The sequence below is a fragment of the Danio rerio genome, chromosome 25, assembly GCF_052040795.2.
Source record: "Danio rerio strain M-AB ecotype USA chromosome 25, GRCz13ab, whole genome shotgun sequence".
Lineage (NCBI taxonomy): Eukaryota > Metazoa > Chordata > Actinopteri > Cypriniformes > Danionidae > Danio > Danio rerio.
Window position 1 is genome coordinate 38373071 of NC_141045.1, and position 24035 is coordinate 38397105.

The window sequence follows — 24035 nt, forward strand, 5'->3', positions numbered from 1 at the left end:
CATTGCATAATAGGAATCACCAATAAAATTAAACAGCAACCGTCTCATTCGTTTCATCTCTAAACGTTCGAATTCAACAAAATTGGCATTTTTTCAAGTCGCCCAATCTAATGCGAATGCACACTCGCAAAGATCGAGATCACGACACCAGCCTCATTTGTGGCTGTTCTACACATTATCATCCTCTGGATGATGATCGTCTGATCGCGCTGCTCTTCTGAAGTAATTCACAACTTGGTCTTGATGGTGAATCTCCTCCAGAAATGACGAGACTTTACACGTTTGTGGACGAGGAGTAGTTGCCGTGTCATGTACCTTGCGTTCGTTTCATACAGGTTACAATACCAAAAACTTTTGTTTTTAGGTGTAGTTGGTTCATTTAAAAGTCCAGATGTCAAGCTTTATGTGGATGTACTTCTTATGTCTGTGAAGCAAGTTTTCGATGAGATCCAGTGCATTTGTTGACCACCAAACTGTCGTAAAAGCACACGTCTAGTCTGAGCTCCTCCCCAGGAGAATTGTCAGTCTATAGCGATCGCTGATTGGCACCTGTACTAGAAGGCGGGGCTTCATTCGACATATTTACTAGTGACACGTCTAGTGTATTCTATAGGCTTTGGTTCACTGTAGTTAATACAGTATACTGGGGCATTCATTAATAAAGAGTTGTCCATACTATAATACATACAGTACAGTACAGTTAGTATGGTACAAATACACTAGTGTTTACAATATAATAGTACAGTATTTTTGTTCAATTGGGCAGATCATGATCTAATCTAAAGCACAGTATTAAAAATTGCAAGATATTTCAATAAATAGATGTCAGTTAAAAAAAGTCCAGTGGTTCATCATATCTGTCATAACATCATCTTTCCTTCATAATTTTCTTTTTTTTCTGATAATCCATGCTGCATATTTAAAACAGAGATTTTTGAACACTACACACAATAGATTTTTGATTTAGCATTATTCTCTTGCAGTGCCAACAAAGACGAAACGCAAGAAGATGGAGAGCAGAAGACTGAGAAAGAGCAGTCAGAATCGACCAATCAGGAGCCAGAGATGGTATGACTGACAGCCGGCTCACTCAATCAGAACACAGCTTGATGGATCTGTCTTTGATGTGTGACATTTTTTGCTCAGGAGGCCAGTGATCGTGAGGAAGGCGATGGAGAAGAAGATGAGGAAGATGTGGAGGAAGAGGAGATGGAGGCTGAGGAGAGCTCTGAAGAGACGGACTCTGAGCTCGATGAGAAGGGTAATAATGCAAAACCAGCACTCTAACTTAAGAGGATTCATTAAATGACTGACCGATGTTGAAAATGAACCTTTAAGCTACATAGTAAACGTGCTAAACATTCTTTCAAAGCACTATATATGAAATATTAGATAATATAATTACTATAATTAGAAATATAATGCAAAAATCACATTTTTAAGGGCTCTTTAAAACATTAAATCTAATTTTAAATGTAGCAAAATTATTTTAATAAAGCATTCTCTATTTGTCTTAACTAATAAAGTACAAAAACAGCGAATAACAGAGGAAAAATGCATGCGTTTATTCATTATATAGACAAACACACTCATTTATTTACTATATAGACAAACACACTCATTCATACACTATATGGACAAACACACTTATTCATTTACTATATAGACAAACACACTCATTCATTTACTATATAGACTAACACACTCATTCATACACTATATAGACAAACACACTCATTCATACACTATATAGACAAACACTCATTCATTTACTATATAGACAAACACACTCATTCATTTACTATCTAGACAAACACACTCATTTATACACTATATAGACAAACACACTCATTCATTTACTATATAGACAAACACACTCATTCACACTCATTCATTTACTATATAGACAAGCACACTCATTCATTTACTATATAGACAAACACACTCATTCATTCACTATATAGACACACTCATTTATTTACTATATAGACAAACACACTCATTTATTTACTATATAAACAAACACACTCATTCATACACTATATAGACAAACACACTTATTCATTTACTATATAGACAAACACACTCATTAATACACTATATAGACAAACACACTCATTCATTTACTATATAGACAAACACACTCATTCATTTATATAGACAAACACACTCATTCATACACTACATAGACAAACACACTTATTTATACACTACATAGACAAACACACTTATTCATTTACTATATAGACAAACACACTCATTTATACACTACATAGACAAACACACTTATTCATTCACTATATAGACAAACACACTCATTCATTCACTATATAGATAAACACTCATTTATATATGATAAAGACAAACACAAAGATTCATTCACTATATATACAAACACACTCATTCATACGCTATATAGACAAACACACTAATTTCTACATTATATAAACAAACTCATATCTACATAATAACATTGTGAGGGCACAATCTGTAATTGAAACAACTTTAATATGAAAATTACATTTGTTTAGAAGTAATAAACTACAATAAATTGATATATATATATATATATATATATATATATATATATGTATATGTATATATATATGATATAGCACACATAACCAGGTTTAAGCCGCTCTTTGTTTTATTTTGACCTTTATGTAAATTTAGCTCTAAATGGATGTGTGTGTGTTTTTTTGGTGTTGTTCAGAGGACTTCCAGGCGGATCTGGCCAACATCACATGTGAAATCGCCATCAAGCAGAAGCTGATCGACGAGCTGGAGAACAGTCAGAGGCGTTTACATACACTGAAACAACAGTACGAACACAAGCTCATGATGCTGCAGAGCAAGATCCGCGACACACAGCTGGAGAGAGACCGCGTTCTGCACAGCATGGGTGAATAACCGAGAAAAATACACGTATTCCTTCACTATATAGACAAACACACTCATTCATTCACTGTATAGACAACCACATTCATCAATACACTGTATAGACAAACACACTCATTCATTCACTATATAGACAAACACACACATTCATAGACTATATAGACAAACATTCATCTGTACACTATATAACAAACACACTAATTTATTCACTATATAGACAAACACACTCATTCATCCCTTATATAGACAAACACACTCATTCATACACTATATAGACAAATACACTCATTCATTCACTATATAGACAAACACACTCATTCAATCACAATGTAGACAAACATTCATCTGTACACTATATAACAAACACACTCATTCATTCTCTATATAGACAAATACACTCATCCATTCCTTATATAGACAAACATTCATCTGTACACTATATAACAAACACACTCATTCATTCTCTATATAGACAAATACACTCATCCATTCCTTATATAGACAAACATTCATCTGTACACTATATAACAAACACACTCATTCATTCTCTATATAGACAAATACACTCATCCATTCCTTATATAGACAAACATTCATCTGTACACTATATAACAAACACACTCATTCATTCTCCATATAGACAAGTACACTCATTCATTCCTTATATAGACAAACATTCATCTGTACACTATATAACAAACACACTCATTCATTCTCTATATAGACAAATACACTCATTCATTCCTTATATAGACAAACATTCATCTGTACACTATATAACAAACACACTCATTCATTCTCTATATAGACAAATACACTCATTCATTCCTTATATAAACAAACATTCATCTGTACACTATATAACAAACACACTCATTCATTCTCTATATAGACAAATACACTCATTCATTCCTTATATAGACAAACATTCATCTGTACACTATTTAACAAACACACTCATTCATTCTCCATATAGACAAATACACTCATTCATTCCTTATATAGACAAACTCTTAATTTAAATTAGTATTTGGATTTTTGTTTTATTCATATTATAACCTGTTATTCCATGTTTCCTTCTGTCCTGTTGGTGTTTAAGGCTCGGTGGAGTCGTGCTCTGAGGATAAAACCAAGCGGATAAAAGCCGAGTACGAGAAGAAGCTCAGCGTCATGAATAAGGAGCTTCAGAAACTGCAGGCGGCACAGAAAGAGCACGCTCGCCTGCTGAAGAACCAGTCACAGTACGAGAAACAGCTGAAGAAACTACAGCTTGACCTGACAGAGATGAAGAAGACCAAAGTAAGAGACCGAGCCCCACTCTACACACACTCTCCATTACAGCAGATGGTCAACAGCACCACCCGGTGGTCAAAACACACATACAAACACACACATACACAGCTCTGCAAACATAAAAAAGAACTGAAACCAGAGTTTGTGTGTGCGTGTGTGTGTGTGTGTGTGTGTGTGTGTGTGTGTGTGTGTGTGTGTGTGTGTGTTTGTGTGTTCATGACTCTGTATTAATGTGTGTGTGTTCAGGTGCGTCTGATGAAGCAGATGAAGGAGCAGCAGGAGAAGAGCAGAATGGCTGAATCCCGAAGAAACAGAGAGATCGCCACGCTCAAGAAGGACCAGCGCAAACAAGAGGTGCATGATGGGAAACAGCAGTGATGCGTGTCTGTGTCTGTGTCAGTGTGTTTTGTGTGTGCGTGACGGTGTGTGTATGTTTTCCGTGTGTGCAGCATCAGCTCAAACTGCTGGAGGCACAGAAGAGACAACAGGAGCTCATCCTGCGCAGGAAAACCGAGGAGGTCTATTATCACACTCACTTTTACCGATTTTACTAGACTGTATAGATAAAAACATGCACATTCACTATATAGACAAACACACTCATTCATACACTATATAGACAAACACACTCATTTATTTACTATATACACAAATACACTCATTCATTCACTATATAGACAAACACACTCATTGTTACACTGTATAGATAAACACACTCATTCATACACTATATAGACAAACACATTCATATACTATATAGACAAACACACTCATTCATTCACTATAGAAATAAACACACTCATGCGTACATTATATAGACAAACTCACTCATTCATACACTATATAGACAAACACACTCATTCATTCACTATATAGATAAACACTCATTCATTCACTATATAGACAAACACACTTATTCATTCACTATATAAACACACTTATTCATACACTATATAGATAAACACAATCATAAATTTACTATAAAAACACACTCATTCATTCACTACATAGATTAACACTCATTTATTCAATATATAGACAAACACACTCATTCATACTCTATATAGACAAACAAACTCATTCATACACTATATAGACAAACACACTCATTCACTATATAGACAAACACATTCATTCATTTACTATATAGACAAACACACTCATTCATTCACTAAATAGATAAACACACTCATTAATTCGCTACATTGACAAACACACTCGTTCATTCACTATATAGACAAACACACTCATTCTATCACTATATAGACAAACACACTCGTTCATTCACTATATAGACAAACTCACTCATTCATTCACTATATAGACAAACACACTCATTCTATCACTATATAGACAAACTCACTCATTCATTCACTATATAGACAAACACACTCATTCTATCACTATATAAACAGACACACTCATTCATTCACTATACAGATAAACACTGGCATTCATTCAATACATAAATAAACACACTCATTCATTTATTATATAGATAAACACACTCAGTCATTCGCCAAATAGACAAACACACTCACTCATTCACTATATAGATAAACACATTCATTTATTTACTAAATAGATAAACACACTCATTCATTCGCTACATAGACAAACACACTCATTCATTCACTATATAGATAAACACACTCATTCATTCACTATATAGACAAACACACTCACTCATTCACTATATAGATAAACACATTCATTCATTCACTAAATAGATAAACACACTCATTCATTCGCTACATAGACAAACACACTCATCCATCCACTATATAGATAAACACACTCATTCATTCACTATATAGATAAACACATTCATTCATTCACTAAATAGATAAACACACTCATTCATTCGCTACATAGACAAACACACTCATCCATCCACTATATAGATAAACACACTCATTTATACACTATATAGATAAACACACTTATTCATTCACTATATAAATAAACACTCATTCATTCACTATATAGACAAACACTGATTCTTTACAATAAGGTTTCATTAGTTAATGTATTTACTTACATGAACTAAAAATTAACGATACCTGTTCATTTATTAATGCATTATTAAAATGCTTGTTAACATTTGTTATTGCACTGAGTTAACATGAATGACTGAATTTCAATTCACTAATGTTAGCTAAGAAGAACAAGAACTGTAATAAATATTGTTCATTGTTAGTGAATGCATTAAACAACATTAACAAATATAGTCCTATTGTGAAGTGTTGCGTGTAAATGTACGCCTTTATCAGTGGAAAAATCTATGAATATACTCTGCAGTTTTCTGTTTTGTTAATTCACAGATAGTGGTTTTACTGTAGTGTCTCTGTGTGTCTGTCAGGTCACAGCTCTGAGGCGGCAGGTGCGGCCCATATCAGGAAAGGTCACCCGAAAGGCCAATCTGTCGGAGCCGAACTTTGACCTTTCTCACAGACCACCTGCAGGTCGCACATACGGTTCAGGAGCACCTAATGGAACCAGGTACAACTGCACATGCCTTATTCACACTGTATATATATATATATATATATATATATATATATATATATATATATATATATATATATATATATATATCCTAAATTCTTGAATGTGACAGGGAAACACTTATTAATTCATTTTCTATATAGACAAACACAATCATTTATTCACTATTTAGACAAACACACTCGTTACCTTACTATATAGACAAACACACTCATTCATTTACTGTATAGACTAACACGCTAATTCATTCACTTTATAGACAAACACACTCATTCATTTATTATATAGACAAACACACTCATTTATTTACTGTATAGACTAACACGCTAATTCATTCACTATATAGACAAACACACTCATTCATTTATTATATAGACAAACACACTCATTCATTTACTGTATAGACTAACACGCTAATTCATTCACTATATAGACAAACACACTCATTCATTTATTATATAGACAAACACGCTAATTCATTCACTGTATAGACAAACACACTCATTCATACACTATACAGATGAATCCATTCATTTGTTAATATATAGACAAACCGATGTAATAGTTGACCACAACATATTTCTTGCATTTGTTGGTTTTTGGATGATTCTTTGTCTGCTGAAATTAATTAGTTCATTCTAATAAGTTTGCTTTTAATATTTGAGGACAAACATAATTCACACAAAGCATCATGGGATATAGGAAAAAGATCATGCATGTGATGGAAAATCATTCCTTTTAGATTGTACCATCGCAGAGCAGCGGGGATATATTCCACCCGAGTGGCTCGTGGGAAATGGCAGAGTCTGGAGCGCCGGATCTCCGACATCATAATGCAGAGAATGACCATTTCCAACATGGAGGCTGACATGAATCGCCTACTGAAGGTACAAATGAGCAGTTTTGGGCAAAGTTACTTTTTAAAGTACTTAATATATAAATGCACGATTCTGGCTAAAATGAGTATCACGATCTTTTTGCTTGAAATAAAGATCACGATTTTCTCACGATTCTGTATATGTAAAATAAAGGTATGGTAAAAACATACATATGGCTCAACATTTATAATAATATTATGTGTAGGTCTACTGGTTTTTATAAATAATTCTATTCTGCTTTTAAAAATTCTGATGTTGAATTATTATGTTTGAGATATATGCTTGCAATCTGTCATATTAGACAATTTTATTCACTGGTAAAATCAGACATTTGCCATTATCAGATTATATTCAGCAATATATAGTAGAGTAGTTATACTGACATTGCAAACATTTATTTTCATGCACAACTGTGGGTTCACTATAAAAGAAAAAACATATCAAATGCTTGCTGTAATCATAACTCTAAAATGCGATATGATCATTTAAATGAAGTGCACACTTTCGGTTTCATTTTGACTGCTAAGTGCTTGTTCATACTTCACGCGCGGCTCCCAAACGATCACTCTGTGCCACAAACGGAATATTTTTTGCAACGGTGTTACCTTATTATACCTTTTAAATACAGTATGTGACTCATTCAACATCATTTGAAGGTGTCAATGTCACTGAGCAGGCGGTGTGTGAAACAATGAAAAGACTCGTGCAGTCGCCTTTGCTTCTCCCCTGAACTTAAAAATATGATTGGCAGAATCGTAGAAATGCTGGATTAAGATCGTCTAGGGGGTCAAATTGAGATTGCGATCTTATAACGATTAATTGTGCAGCTCTAATATATATATAGGATATATATATATATATATATATATATATATATATATATATATATATATATATATATATATATATATATATATATATATATATATATATATATATATATATATATCCTGTCAGGAGTTTTAAATATAGTAATTTGTCTGAGTTGTGTCAAATTTTAATATTAACAATATTTTATATATATATATATATATATATATATATATATATATATATATATATATATATATATATATATATACAGTTAAAGTCAGAATTATTTGCAGAATTATTATTAGTATTTTGTCTTTACTTTTTCCAATATTTCCCAAATGAAGTAGAACAGAATCAGCAATTTCTCACAGTATTTCCTATAATATTTTTTCTTCTGGAGAAACTCTTATTTATTTTATTTCGGCTAGAATAAAAGCAGTTCCTAATTCTTTTTAAAGGCATTTTAAGGTCAATATTATTAGCCCCCTTCAGCAATATTAGTTTTGGATTGTCTCCAGAACAAACCACTGTTATACAATGACTTGCCTAATTACCATAACTTTACCCTAATTACCCTAGTGAAGCCTTTAAATGTCATTTTAAGCTGAACACTAGTTTCTTGAAGAATATCTAGTCTAATATTTTGTGCTGTCATCATGACAAAGAGAAAAGAAATCAGTTATTAGAAATAAGTTGTTAAAACTATTATGATTAGAAATGTGCTGAAGAAAATCTGCTCTCTGTAAAACAAAAAAAATACTGACTTCAACTGTATATCGCAGAGAAATAAAAGAACGCAATGTCAGATTTTTTCGATATACCCTACTTGTAATGCACTTTTCGTACTAAACATTGTCAGATCTGTGTAAGTAGAGCTGCGTGCAGAGCTTCTGATGATTTAGTTGTCGTCCACAGCAACGGGAAGAGCTGACGCGGCGGCGGGATAAGATCAGCAGGAAGAGAGAGCGACTGCTGGCGGACGACCCCGAGGTGGAAAAACACCTTCAGCCAGTGAACGAGGAGCTGGAGTCACTGCTGGCCAACATCGACTACATCAACGACAGCATCTCCGACTGCCAGGCCAACATCATGCAGATGGAGGAGGCCAAGGTCACAGCAACACCAGCACCCATTTCACTCGTTTTCCTTCATCTCAGTCCCTTATTAAGCAGAGGTCACCACAGCAGAATGAACTTGTCACACCTGTTGCAGTGCCCTAGTTTGGACACTTGAGGGCACTAGTTTTTATGTCACGTGTGGGGGAGAATCACACAACGCAAAAAATCCAAGTGCAGCAATTTATTATAACAAAGACTAAGGTTTCCAAAAAGACAAAGTTTTCCAAAACTTGCACAGAACTATAAACAGGATGCAAATCTAGTCCAAACGAGAGAACAAGCAAAACATCCAAAAACGAGTAAATACGAAAAAACAGGGTAGGAGTGCTAAAAAGTGCTAACGAAAACAAACACAAAACAGAAATCCAAAAATTATTATTATACAAAAACTAGATGACCAGACGTAAGGCGCTAACAAAATCCTATAAGGCCACTAAAACAGAGAACAAGAGGGTTTATAAAGACAGGACTAAATTAACAAACACCAAACAGCTGTAACATAACACAATCAGTAATACACAGGATTATGGGTAATGAAGTGAAACTACAAAACAAACTAGTGCCCTCAAGTGTCCAAACTATTGCACTGCAACAGGTGTGACAGAACTGCTAAGCATTCCAGCATATGTTTTAGTCAGCGGATGGCCTACCAGCCGCTTCCCTGTACTGGGAAACACCCATAAACACTCATTCACACACACACACTCATACACTACGGCCAATTTAGTTTATTTAATTCACTTAGAGCACTTGTGTTTGGACTGTGAGGGAAACCGCCAGCATTTTTGCAGATCTTTTCATGAATTTGACAGGCTTCTGAATATTTTATATATAAAACAAATAAAGGACCGAGCCTCTGCTTATAAACAAAAAACTGCGTATTTTTATCTCCATGGGTTTATGTTTTATCACCACTCAAATGCATGTAGGTTTCATCAAAAATGCAGTATTTCTTGCAAAAAACAGACCAAAAACATAATAAAATAAAATATATAAAATACTATATATAATATAATATACAAATAACTCATTCTGGACATGTGCTAGGGCTTCCCTTACCGTAATTATTGGTATTGCAGAAGCACACAGACAGAACTCTGCAGTATGAATGCAACAGCATTGACTGCGTGGAGAAATAAAACAATCATGTCAATATTAAAGATTTTTTCCCATCCTTTAAATATAAAATTGCAGCTTTTGGCATCAAAAAGACATGTTAGGCATTGTCAAGTAAAGAAAAATGTGTAACTTTTGTGCCAGCTGCCATTAGAACTTCATACACAGGGATTTGAGTATGAGTAGGGTTAATTGTGTTGTTTTTTAATGCGACTGTTGATATATCTCATGATAAATATATATTGTGTAAATGTAATTATGTGGTGAATCCAAAAGAAAGTCAGTCAATTTATGACAGGGGTTTTCAAACTTTGGGTTGTGACCCACTAGTGGGTTGCACAGTGAACAAAGGTGGGTCGCGCATCGTCCATAGCTGCAGCTGTATTTACATTGCGGTGAATCAAAACCAGTACGATTGACGGCAAAAACTCGAAAACCTCTAACCCTAACAAGATCTAAAGTGTGTTTCCTACAAAAAGACAAAGCTGGTTATGTTTCACAGCTGTCTTTTTCTTTTTTTTTCGCTCGACATTACGAGCACTGCCCCGTTTGAGCTCTCGCAATCTGCGTGTAGCCAGTAGAGCTTGCTCTGAGCGGTGCTCTCAGTAAGGGACCGTCTGAAAAGTGCTTCTTTTTTTTTTTTTTTGCTCCGTCCTGCGTGTTTTATTTTAAACACACCTAATTTTCTCTTAAATGAGCACAAATAGTTACTAAAGTAGTCGAATGCTTCATTATAGATCTGTGCATTCGTACATTAACACCAATCAAACAAAGCACAATGAGAGATTCATTTGCTGCTCTTCACTAAATAACTACAGTAACTTTAATCCAGGGGTCACCAACATGTAATAAATGTAACACCAGGTAGCCGGCGAGAATCACATGTGTTGCCCACAGGCCTGTTCTAAAAATAGCTCACCATAGCGCCACTTACCAGTAAGCTTCATCTAATATAGAAGTAATCATTTAAAAATGTAAATATTTGCAGAGATCTATAAAAATAAAGTGTTGCACATTTATACATTAAATACAGGGTATTTCCGACCCTGTTAAATCATTGTTGATAACTTGTGAGAATCATTAACATGATCAGTGTCTTCACATGGATGAATATCATTAATTATTACCAAAAACATAAAGTATATTTAAAAGTAAATTGAGCAAATTTGTTATTTGAGAAGTGTTTATCAAACTGGTAGCCCTCCACATTAATCGGTACCCAAGAAGTAGCTCTCAGTTTCATAAAGGTTGGTGACCCCTGCTGTAATCAACATGCAAATACAATTAAAAGTGAAGTAGATTTTATAGCTTTATTTAATTTCTGGATAGGCCATTGATTTTAATAAGCTAAACCTTTTATTTTATTGTTAATATTTTCTAATGTTTGCTATGTATTCTATCATTTGAAGCTATTTGTTGTCCAATATTTTTTACATCCCAACGTTGACAGATTGCCAATCAATAAATAGCTATAGTGCTATCTGTTAGTTTTGACGTCAGCTGATGTTATGGAAGGGCATAGATGTTATGGAAAACAGTAATAGTAATGTAAATACCCCCATCATTCCCTCCTCAAGCAAATGTGTAAATATTAGATCAATTCAGTAATAATGTTAACTGCATTTGCATATTTATCTGACGTTTTCCCAGCTTGTAGTAGTCGATCAAAAAGCGATTTAGTTTCTTATGACTTTACACTAGCAGTGGAATTTACTGTGATGTGACGGGGCTTGATCATAATCCAGGGGCTTGATCAAAAGTCTCTTTCAACAAAAAAATGATCAGAGTCACAGCCAGCATCCCACAAAAAGCACTTCCAGCCTCATTTTGTGCATTTCAAATCGCAAAATCCAAAAAGCCGCACACCGTATATTTTTGACTGCTTTGAATGGAGACATTTTTCCATATTAAAATATTATGGCGGGTCTTGAGATTGAATTACTTACCTGTGTGGGTCCCGGAATAAAAAAACGTTTGGGAATCCCTGATCTATCAGACTTTACTGTTTGTTTTTCTCCTGTAGGAGGAGGGCGATGCTGTCGATGTCTCGGCTGTGATCAGCTCCTGCACTCTGGCCGAAGCTCGATTCCTTCTGGACCATTTCATGTCGATGGCCCTCAATAAGGTCTCCAGCTGACAGTCTCATTATTAATAACGAGCTATGATGTTACCGATAATCACCGACTTTTAAAGCTATAGCACGTGTGGTGTTCATCCTTCAGGGTCTTCAGGCAGCTCAGAAGGAGTCTCAGATAAAGGTAATGGAGGGACGGCTGAAGCAAACCGAGATCAACAGTGCAACCCAAAACCAGCTGCTCTTCCACATGCTGAAGGAGAAGGCAGAGTTTAACCCGGAGCTGGATGCGTTATTGGGGAACGCTCTTCAAGGTAGGAATACTCCTCCTAGGACGCATGCATTAGATCTTTGATTTGCTCCTGAAACTTAAACAGAGACGCCATCAGTTAGGACTGGGCGATTAATTGAAGAGGACATGAACAATAACTTATGTGTTGCATGTTATCCTCCGAATAGTGCTGTCTTGGATCACACTTATCTTCTAAATTAATTTCCTACTTATTTCTCAAAGAAAATCTTCTCTCAGAATAACGGCGGCCTCTTTGTTTACAAGTTTCTGGGTGTCCACGTGGTTTCCATCATGTGATTTGATGTTGTTTGAATGGCGGAGGCAGGAATTCATTTAAATTAGTGATTTCAGATGGGACGGGCTGCACCTCACGTTCATTCAATACCGATTACAAAACCAGAGAACATTTGTTTCGTTTAAAAGTAGAGACTTCAAGCTTTATGTTGATATATTTCTCGTCTGTGAGGCAAGTATTCGCTGAGATTCCAGCACGTTTACTGACTCTAGAGGGTCATAAAGCCTGATTTAAACCAGGTTCGCTACTTCACTTGTGTGCTCGCGGCGAATGTTATGCCATCATTGTGTTTGCGGAGGTTCGCCTTGGGTGCACGCGACATGATTTCGGCTGGCGGAGCGCGCGATTTTTTAGGATAATCAAGCGAACAGTTTATGCGGCGTCACAACTGATTTAAGTTGAATATGAAACACTTTGAAGAGATTTTCTCTGAAACACGTACGACTGTTCACACATCTTTATGATCCATCCATCCGTGGTCATAGGGAGAACCAGATGATCAACAATTCTTGGCTAGAAATTGCAACAGCCGTGGGAAAGGAGGAACGTTTTTGTTAAAAGGTTTGGAAAAACCTGAGGGATGAGTTTGTTAAAGTCAAAAGAGGTGCCATGAAAAAGTGGAGATCCAGGTACACAATTACAGAATATGTTTTTCCACCAGTCACAGGTTCAACACTGATGTAAATATTACAATATTGAATTTAAAACAGTTTAATAGTTAAAAAACTATAATTAAGTTAAATAAGTTCTTTGAAAACTGGAAAGGAATATTTGATCCTGTCGGTTTGCATCATACTGATGCCTGTTTTTCTAAGCTTTATTGGTGATAATGGTTCAGGAATGTTGCACCATTATTGCCTTTTTAGCATAAGAAGACAGAAACTAGCCAGACAGTAAATGTGTGAATTATGGAGCGAGATAAATCTAAAAAAACATGTGCTTTTTTTGCTTTTATTCTTCCCATAATAAAAGATCTTTTTGTAGAGTAACTTTAATAGATAAAACTGTCAGAGATATGAACAATATTAAGTGATGCATCAAAGTTTGATTAAAAAAATCTTGAATGTTTACACAAATCCTCATAATTATTGAAATAAAATGCTAAAAAACATTTTTTTTTTAATTGTTTAAAAATCTGTGATAATAATGATAATATGATGTAGTTCTGGAAACTTTCTACTTCTCTGTATATCCGTCAGATTTTACAGTTTCTTTTGAGCGCCCTCTGTTGTTTAAAAGAATATCACTATTGCAAATGCGTCTAAGTATAAAAGCCTTGTTCGTTACGTGAGCTCCGCATGCAGTCAGCAGAGGTCTGCGACGCGACGCCAGGCGAAAGTATAAATCCAGCTTCACAGTGAAGCTGCAGAAACTGTCATAAAAACACATCTTTACATAGCCCCTCCCCCAGTTAGTCCTCAGTCCATAGGAATCAGTGATTGGCTTCTTTGCTAGAAGGCGGGGCTTCCTTTGCTATTGTGGCTATATTGACCTTTTAATTTTTCTCCATTCAGAACTATTAATGTTGTTCTTAAACAGCGCTGATTGGCCGTTGTGTTCATGTGCTCAACAGAAATGACTGTGATTGGCCGTGAAGGTCATCAGTTCACTGAACTCACCACTGTTTACTGAGTGTAACCACAGATACAGGGAGCGTTTTAAAGCTGATGACGTGACTTTGAAAAGTTCCAGTTTCCCTGTATCTGTGGTTAAACAGCGGTGAGTTCAGTGAACTGATGACCTTCACAAACACGGTGAATTCTGTTGAGCACATGAGCACAATGGACAATCAGTGCTGTTTAAGAATTCGCTTAACAGTGCTCAAATGGACGTTTTTAAAACTTCAGTATCGTTTAGTACCGAATTCCAGTATCGTGATAACCCTAAAAACTATACAGGTGACTTGTCTTGTGTATTCTACAGTGTTTGACATAAACCAGTCAGAGTGATCAAAATCATTGAAAGCAGAAAACGTTCAAACTAAGAAAGTCATTGAGGAATTATATAAATGTGTTTGTTTAAAAGAAATGGGAACCTTTATCCTTTAATTCTATTATACACTTTGATTCAGATCTTCTTTTGAACATTATCATAAGGCCTCTCTAGGATGGTGTTTATGTCTCTTTTGGTTTGGTCTGGGGAATGTATTTTTGATTTCTTTGTTGCCTTTGTTTCTGTTCCCTTGTTGGCTGGTTTGAAACAGAACTAGGTAACGTGCCCTTGGGTGAGTACCAGTAGCCACACTGTCTCTATAATGAATGCATGGGTCTCCCTCCTCGGACTAACTACAGGCTATCGCTAGCGATCCCATCCGCAGGTGCATGAGGCTTCTGCCCATCTTTCCACACATCCTCTACCAGTCCTTACCATATTACCATCAGTTAGCAACATGCTGCTTATTAGCATTAGCATACATCACAGTCCAGCTGCAGGAAAACAAGTGACTCTTCAGGATTCTTTACCACTAATTTGTTTCCTTCCTCTTTGAATGATTTACCATTTGTGTGCCCTCATCCCTCTTCTCCACAACTGTTTTGCTCTAACTTTGATAAAAGCCTCTTCTTGGTCACTGAAACCAGTTTGGATCAACGTTTCACAGTAACTAAAGAAACTAGCATGGTAGCGCTGTGCTTAATGTACCCTCATTCGCTTTGTATTACTACCACACTCTTAGAAATCTCTTTTAAACGCCCCAGATAAAAGTGTGATTTGGCTTTAATTTCAGTACACTGCAAACTCATAGAAATACCACAGGTATTAAAATCGACACAGATTTGTTGTGTTGTCTAAAAGAAACCCTCTGTTTATTCCTTCTCCCCTCAATAGAAAATGGAGATGACAGTAGTAGTGACGAGTCAACCCCAAGTCCTGCAGTGGAAGGAAAGTAAGTAGCAAACCTAAGCCAACACCTTTTCCCAAAATACTGGTACATTTTCAAAATAACTGTTAGCCGCTAGTGGTTATTTTAAAAATAACTGTGATCAGTGGTGGATTTTTCAAATTAACTGATCAGTGGTGAATATTTTTTAAAATAACTGACAGTAGTAGTGGTTATTTTCAAAATAACTGTCAGTAGTGGTGGATGTTTTCAAAATAACTGTCAGTAGTGGTCATATTTTCAAAATAACTGTCATCTGTGGTGGATATTTTCTAAATTACTGTCAGTAGTTGCGGATGTTTTCAAAATAATTGTCAGTAGTAGTGGATGTTTTCAAAATAACTGTCAGTATGGTGTTTATTTTCAAAATATCTGTCTGTTGTGGTGATATTTTTAAAATAACTGTCATTAGTTTTAGATGTTTTCAAAATAACTGTCAGTAGTGGTCATGTTTTTAAAATAACTGTCAGTAGTGGTGATGTTTTCAAAATAGCTGTCAGTAGTGGTGATGTTTTTAAAATAACTGTCAGTAGTGGTGATGTTTTTAAAATAACTATCAGTAGTGGTGGATGTTTTCAAAATAGCTGTCAGTAGTGGTCATGTTTTCAAAATAACTGTCAGTAGTGGTGATGTTTTCAAAATAGCTGTCAGTAGTGGTGATGTTTTCAAAATAACTGTCAGTAGTTGCTGATGTTTTCAAAATAACTGTCAGTAGTGGTGATGTTTTCAAAATAACTGTCAGTAGTGGTGATGTTTTCAAAATAACTCAGTAGTTGCTGATGTTTTCAAAATAACTGTCAGTAGTGGTGGATTTTTTCAAAATAACTGTCAGTAGTGGTCATGTTTTTAAAATAACTGTCAGTAGTGGTGGATGTTTTCAAAATAACTGTCAGTAGTGGTCATGTTTTTAAAATAACTGTCAGTAGTGGTGGATGTTTTCAAAATAACTGTCAGTAGTGGTGATGTTTTCAAAATAACTGTCAGTAGTTGCTGATGTTTTCAAAATAACTGTCAGTAGTGGTGATGTTTTCAAAATAACTGTCAGTAGTGGTGGATGTTTTTAAAATAACTGTCAGTAGTGGTGGATCTTTTCAAAATAACTGTCAGTAGTGGTGGATGTTTTTAAAATAACTGTCAGTAGTGGTGGATCTTTTCAAAATAACTGTCAGTAGTGGTGGATGTTTTTAAAATAACTGTCAGTAGTGGTGGATCTTTTCAAAATAACTGTCAGTAGTGGTGATGTTTTCAAAATAGCTGTCAGTAGTGGTCATGTTTTCAAAATAACTGTCAGTAGTTGCTGATGTTTTCAAAATAACTGTCAGTAGTGGTGATGTTTTCAAAATAACTGTCAGTAGTGGTGATGTTTTCAAAATAACTCAGTAGTGGTGGATGTTTTCAAAATAACTGTCAGTAGTGGTGAATGTTTTCAAAATAACTGTCAGTAGTGGTGGATGTTTTTAAAATAACTGTCAGTAGTGGTGGATGTTTTCAAAATAACTGTCAGAAGTTGCTGAAATTTTCAAAATAGCTGTCAGTAGTGGTGGATATTTTCAAAATAACTGTCAGTAGTGGTGAATATTTTCAAAATAACTGTCAGTAGTAGTTGGGGAAGGAAAGTAAGTTGATATTCTGCTAATCAACAGTATGTGTGTTTTAAATAAATTAACAAAGCTAAGTCAACATCTTTTCCTATTATCCAGCACCCTGGCCTCAGACCTCATGAAGTTATGTGGCGAGACTAAATCTAGGACTAAGGTATGAGATAAATTGTATTGATTTCACCTCACCTGAATCTCAGTAACTAATAGATTTTTGGCATAAACCATGAAAAATGTCATCAATGAGTGAAGCAAGGAATAATTAATGACAGGCTGTTGAAATATTATAAAAATAATGCAAACAGGATGTCAAGTGTGCATAATTTTATGATAATTCAATGGACCTGAGTGCATTATTATTTTCATACTAAAGTTCCTACAGCTGCAGCCACTGTTCAGATGTAGTATTTGAGACGTTTGTCAGATTTTTGTCTTCAAACTGCTCCTGTGTGTGGGACTGTTTTACACATCTTATCCAAAGTCTTCTGTTTTGTTTTGATGTGACTTGTAACTGTTGTATATGTGAAATAACTAAAATCATTCAGTGTGTTCATGGAGCTGTAATGCACTCAAAACCTGTTGGAACTACTTTTATCCGTGTGTATTTCTGAATATAATTGCACACCTTCGAAAGTTTATCAGCCAATCAGGATCAAGCATTTAACAGCCCTATAGTATAGGTGACATTAGATGAGCATTGACAACCAAACTCTTTGTTCCTTACTGAACTAACTTTGTCACGTTGCTTTTGCATCTATTGCAAAGGCCCGTAGAAGGACGACTACTCAGATGGAGTTGCTTTATGTCGACTCTGGCCAAGACGCAGCAACAAAAGACTTCACCATCCCTCTACACCCAATGGCTGAGACATCCGAGGGATCTGGAGAGCTGGAGTCTGCAGGGAATACAGTCAGGGATCGGGATTATATGCCCTCTCCTGCTGGTTTGACCTCTAGAATGGGGGGCATGTAAGTATAAAGAAACACAAACCTTGCAAAGTGACATCTTAGAGCTTATTAACTGCTCCACCTCACATCATGCATGAACTAACTTCCCCTGCTTTATTTACTGAACTTTTTTCATCAAATGTTTTGTCTTGTTAGGAAAGATGTTTTAATCTCACACTAATATTTTTTTCTTCTATGTTGCTAAGACTGATCTCATCTGGTCACTTCCAGCTTAGTTCGAATATACATTTATCTAATATGGGGTGTTGCTTTTATTTACTTATTTATTTTAGTAACCATTCCATGTATTCTGAGTGGATAACAACACTCAGTGACAACACTTTGAATAGTAATTACTAGCATACTGTTAATTGTGATAACAAGATAGTAAGATGTTTTTTCAGTCCGTTCAAGAATTACATAAACTGTGAAGACATACAGAAAGAGGTTGAGCCACAGTTTTCAGAGTAGCACATCCGCTCTCATTTTCAGTCATTATTCGAAATCTGTTTCAAGCATTTGTCAGACATTGAGGAATATGAGACAAGAATTCTAAATATTTAAAGTTACTTTCAAAAATCATTTGCTTGCTTTTTTCACCTTTTACTTCAGTAACAAAAGTTAACAGATGTGAGGAATACCACTGGTTTGTTGTGTTCCACAAGACGTGGCAATTATTTACAAATTTTTATTTCAATTGGATAAGAAGTAGTGGATTTAAAAAACAAAAAATAACTAAAGTAGTGATAATAAAAGTAGTGGTGGATATTTTCTAAATTACTGTCCTTAGTGGTCATATTTTTAAAATAACTGTCAGTAGTTGCATATATTTTCAAAATAACTGTCATCAGAGGTGTATATTTTCAAAATAACTGTCATCAGTGGTGATAGTTTTAAAATAACTGTCAGTAGTTGCATATACTTTCAAAATAACTGTCAGTAGTTGCGTATATTTTCAAAATAACTGTCAGTAGTTGCATATATTTTCAAAATAACTGTCAGTAGTTGCAGATATTTTCAAATAACTGTCATCAGTGGTGATAGTTTCAAAATAACTGTCAGTAGTTGCATATACTTTCAAAATAACTGTCAGTAGTTGCATATACTTTCAAAATAACTGTCAGTAGTTGCAGATATTTTTAAAATAACTGTCATCAGTGTTGATAGTTTCAAAATAACTGTCATCAGTGGTGCTATTTCCAAATTAACTGTCAGTAGTTGCATATATTTTCAAAATAACTGTCATCAGTGGTGATAGTTTGAAAATAACTGTCATCAGTGTTGATATTTTCAAAATAACTCTCAGTAGTTGCAGATATTTTCAAAATAAATGTCATTAGTGGTGCTATTTCCAAAATAACTGTCAGTAGTTGCAGATATTTTTCAAATAACTGTCATCGGTGGTGGATATTTTTAAAATAACTGTCATTGGTGGTGGATATTTTTAAAATAACTGTCATCGGTGGTGGATATTTTCAAAATAACTCAGTAGTTGCAGAAAGTTTCAAAATAAATGAAAGTTGCAGATATTTTCAAAATATCCTCCAAACACTGACAATAATTTGCAGAATTGTCTACTAGTATTTCTGTATTGTTCCAAATGTTTGGTTTGTTTTACTACTTTTTTTATAAGTTTACAACTGATAGTGATAGCTTAAGGAAAATTGACACAGAATATTTGCTTAACTTAGCATTTTATTTAAAACGGCAAACATTTTTAGCCCTTTCGTGTATTTGATTATGCATGCTGCCCATCTTATGTTCATGTCAAATTTTTTCCCATTCAGTTCCGTCCTTGTGTTTTATTTTTATGTTTCTGTGTTTCACGTTGCAAATGGATCTTAAAGTAGCAGCTCTGGCAACAGATTTCCAGCAGGTGGGCAAAAGAGATTGCCGGAACCTTCCCCTCTGTCTCGCAGGAAGACTTATGACAAGGGACAAGCCCAGGCTGACAAGGCCAAATCCAAAGAGATCTTACAGTAAGAGCTTTAGCGCCCCCCAGTGGCAGAACGTTGCCTGTTTGTGTTGGTTTTTCAGACAGGAAGACTGCGAACAGGAAATATATGTAGAAAAGTTTGGGTTTTAGTGACGCATGCACTCTAATTCTTAACTTTAACAATGGCTACTTTACATTGACTGCAATAATCGTACTGGCTTTATTAATAAATGAGAAGCAGCCCAATCACATTCTCACGTCTGAATATCTCCGGAATTCCAATTTAGGCATATGACGTTTTCTGTAATTCAGAAAATGGTATTTACATGGCATTTTCGAATTCAGTGTGCTGTCAATAGTCGTGTCATTAGCAGTCCACGTAAAAAATGGCCACAAAATGCCAGATTGGCTCGGCTTTGAAAGTAGTCATAGATTTTACCCTCGCATGAGTCAATAAACGCTGCTCTAAAACAAATAACGTCCTTTCAGAAGGAGGGAGGAATGTTTGCCACTAAATCCGTCTATTCATCTTGAACTCGGCGCTTTTATTTTCTCCAGCGCTTGTATAAAACAAAGAGGTTAAGAGATGTTTTCGCCTTACAGACGCTGACTACTTATGATTATTTGCACCTGAAGTGATGTTGGTTATTTAAGTTGAACTCTAATGTTATTTTTCAAGTACATATTTCTCTGTGTGTGAATATGTACGGTAGGTGTGCATGCATTCAAAGTTCAGTTCATCTTTTTAAGTTTGTGTTTCAAGCATTTAAACATTTTGTTAAACACTACAGAAAATAAGGGGATGATGGCAGATTCTGTAATATTATATGCAGTTTGTACAGTCTTAGAGAACACAGGGATGTGGCTATGATTGAGAGCATTTGGGTTTTTTGTTTGTCTTTTCTCACACACAAATGATTTCACAAGTCTCTTCACTTCCCTTTTCTGTTTATTTTGTGTTATTTGCATGTGGATGAATATCTGAACCACATTCATTGGCTTGCGTGCCTGAGATTGTTTGTTTTATGAAGTATTTTGGGTGAACTACAGTGCCATAAAAAAGTATTTGCTTTTATTTCATGATATTCTTTTTTTTTAGTCGTTATTTATAAAATTATAAATAATAAACTGGGTTCACTATGGCAAAATTAAACAAAAAAAGTCAAATCTTAAAACTTAATAAAATATCATATACCAAATAAAATCTCAAATAATGAAAAAATAAACAACAGAAATGAATAAAAGTGCTAAAACTTTTAATAGAGCTCAAATGAAAACAAGCTCCAAAAATAAAAGTTAATAATACTGATAAAATGCTTTCTGTTGTCGTATTCAGTTATGATTGAATGAAGATGAAATCAGTTTAGTAAAAAAGTAAGAAAAATATAAATGGATGGATGGATAAATGGATGGATAAAATGATGGCTAGATAGATAGATAGATAGATAGATAGATAGATAGATAGATAGATAGATAGATAGATAGATAGATAGATAGATAGATAGATAGATAGATAGATCGATAGGTGGATGGATGGATGGATGGATAAATGGATGGATAAATGGATGGATAAAATGATGGATAGATAGATAGATAGATAGATAGATAGATAGATAGATAGATAGATAGATAGATAGATAGATAGATAGATAGATAGATAGATAGATAGATAGATAGATAGATAGATAGATAGATCGATAGGTGGATGGATGGATGGATGGATAAATGGATGGATAAATGGATGGATAAAATGATGGATAGATAGATAGATAGATAGATAGATAGATAGATACATAGATAGATAGATAGATAGATAGATAGATAGATAGATAGATAGATAGATAGATAGATAGATAGATAGATAGATAGATAGATCGATAGGTGGATGGATGGATGGATGGATAAATGGATGGATAAATGGATGGATAAAATGATGGATAGATAGATAGATAGATAGATAGATAGATAGATAGATAGATAGATAGATAGATAGATAGATAGATGGATAGATAGATAGATAGATAGATAGATAGATAGATAGATAGATAGATAGATAGATAGATAGATAGATAGATAGATAGATAGATAGATAGATAGATAGATAGATAGATAGATAGATAGATAGGTGGATGGATGGATAAATGGATGGATAAATGGATGGATAAATGGATGGATAAAATGATGGATAGATAGATAGATAGATAGATAGATAGATAGATAGATAGATAGATAGATAGATAGATAGATAGATAGATAGATAGATAGATAGATAGATAGATAGATAGATAGATAGATAGATAGATAGATAGATAGATAGATAGATAGATGGAAAAAAATGGATGGATGGATAAATTGATGGTTGGATGGATAAATTGATGGATGGGTGGATAAATGGATGGATGGATAAACTGATGGAGGGATGGATAGATGAATGGATGGATAAATTGATGGATGGATGGATGGATGGATGAATAAATAGATGGTTGGATAAATGGATGGATGGATAAATGGATGGAAAGATAGTAAAATGGATGGATGGATGGATAAAATGATGGATGGATGGATGGATGGATAAATTGATGGATGGGTGGATAAATGGATGGATGGATAAATGAATGGATGGATGGATGGATGGATGGATGGATGGATGGATGGATGGATGGATGGATGGATAAATTGATGGATGGATAAATAAATGGATGGATGGATGGATAAAATGATGGATGGGTGGATGGATGGATGGATGGATAGATAAATGAATAGATGGATAAATGGATGGATGGATGGAAAATAGATGGATAGATAAATGGATGGATAGAAAATTTGATAGATAAATGGATAAATGGATGGATAGATAAATGATGGATGGATAAATTGATGGATAGATGGAAAAATGGATAGGTGGATGGATGGATGGATGGATAAATGTATTGATGATGGATGGATGGATAGATGGATAAATTGATGGATGAATAAATTGATGATAGATTGATAAATGGATAGATTGATAAATTGATGGATGGATGGTTGGACAGACATATTTTTCCTTTTCATTTAGTTTAACTACTGTAGATTCACTTAAACAACTAAAAATACAATAAGCCGTAACAACTGCATACATATGTGTAGAAGTTTTGTTTAAGTTATTATTTTAATATAATTATTAATTAACAATGTATGCACAGTTGAAGTCAAAATTATTCGCCCTCTTGTGAATTTGTTTTACTTTTTTAAATATTTCCCAAATGATGTTGAACAGTTTTCACAGTATGTCTGGTAGTATTTGTGCTTCTGATAGTATAAGTCTTATTTGTTTAATTTCGGCTAGAATAAAAGCAGTTTTAATTGTTTTAAACCCATTTTAAGGTCAATATTATTAGTCCCCTTAAGC

At 34.6% G+C, this 24035-nt stretch overlaps 2 protein-coding genes across 24 annotated transcripts in view; both read left to right on the forward strand.

Annotated features, from left to right (window-relative positions):
- ano5a (anoctamin 5a) overlaps positions 1–24035 on the forward strand; it is an 805725-nt gene that overhangs the window by 543004 nt on the left and 238686 nt on the right. The gene's annotated exons all lie outside the window — the stretch shown is intronic.
- kif21a (kinesin family member 21A) overlaps positions 1–24035 on the forward strand; it is an 83738-nt gene that overhangs the window by 42803 nt on the left and 16900 nt on the right. For 6 of the 23 annotated variants that reach the window (XR_015526751.1, XR_015526750.1, XM_087312591.1 and 3 more), the window contains 16 exons: positions 984–1068; positions 1147–1261; positions 2714–2902; positions 3998–4197; positions 4438–4545; positions 4641–4709; positions 6554–6693; positions 7442–7586; positions 9306–9500; positions 12648–12749; positions 12847–13012; positions 15489–15509; positions 16112–16169; positions 17864–17918; positions 18527–18729; positions 20556–20687. Coding sequence is in view for 16 of the 23 variants with exons in the window: in XM_087312591.1 (XP_087168717.1) it covers positions 984–1068; positions 1147–1261; positions 2714–2902; positions 3998–4197; positions 4438–4545; positions 4641–4709; positions 6554–6693; positions 7442–7586; positions 9306–9500; positions 12648–12749; positions 12847–13012; positions 15489–15509; positions 16112–16169; positions 17864–17918; positions 18527–18729; positions 20556–20687 (1983 nt within the window). In the remaining 7 variants the exon portion in view is untranslated. The remainder of the gene's footprint in view (positions 1–983; positions 1069–1146; positions 1262–2713; positions 2903–3997; positions 4198–4437; positions 4546–4640; positions 4710–6553; positions 6694–7441; positions 7587–9305; positions 9501–12647; positions 12750–12846; positions 13013–15488; positions 15510–16111; positions 16170–17863; positions 17919–18526; positions 18730–20555; positions 20688–24035) is intronic. The other 17 variants (XR_015526752.1, XR_015526756.1, XM_087312593.1 and 14 more) reach the window with 3 other exon arrangements.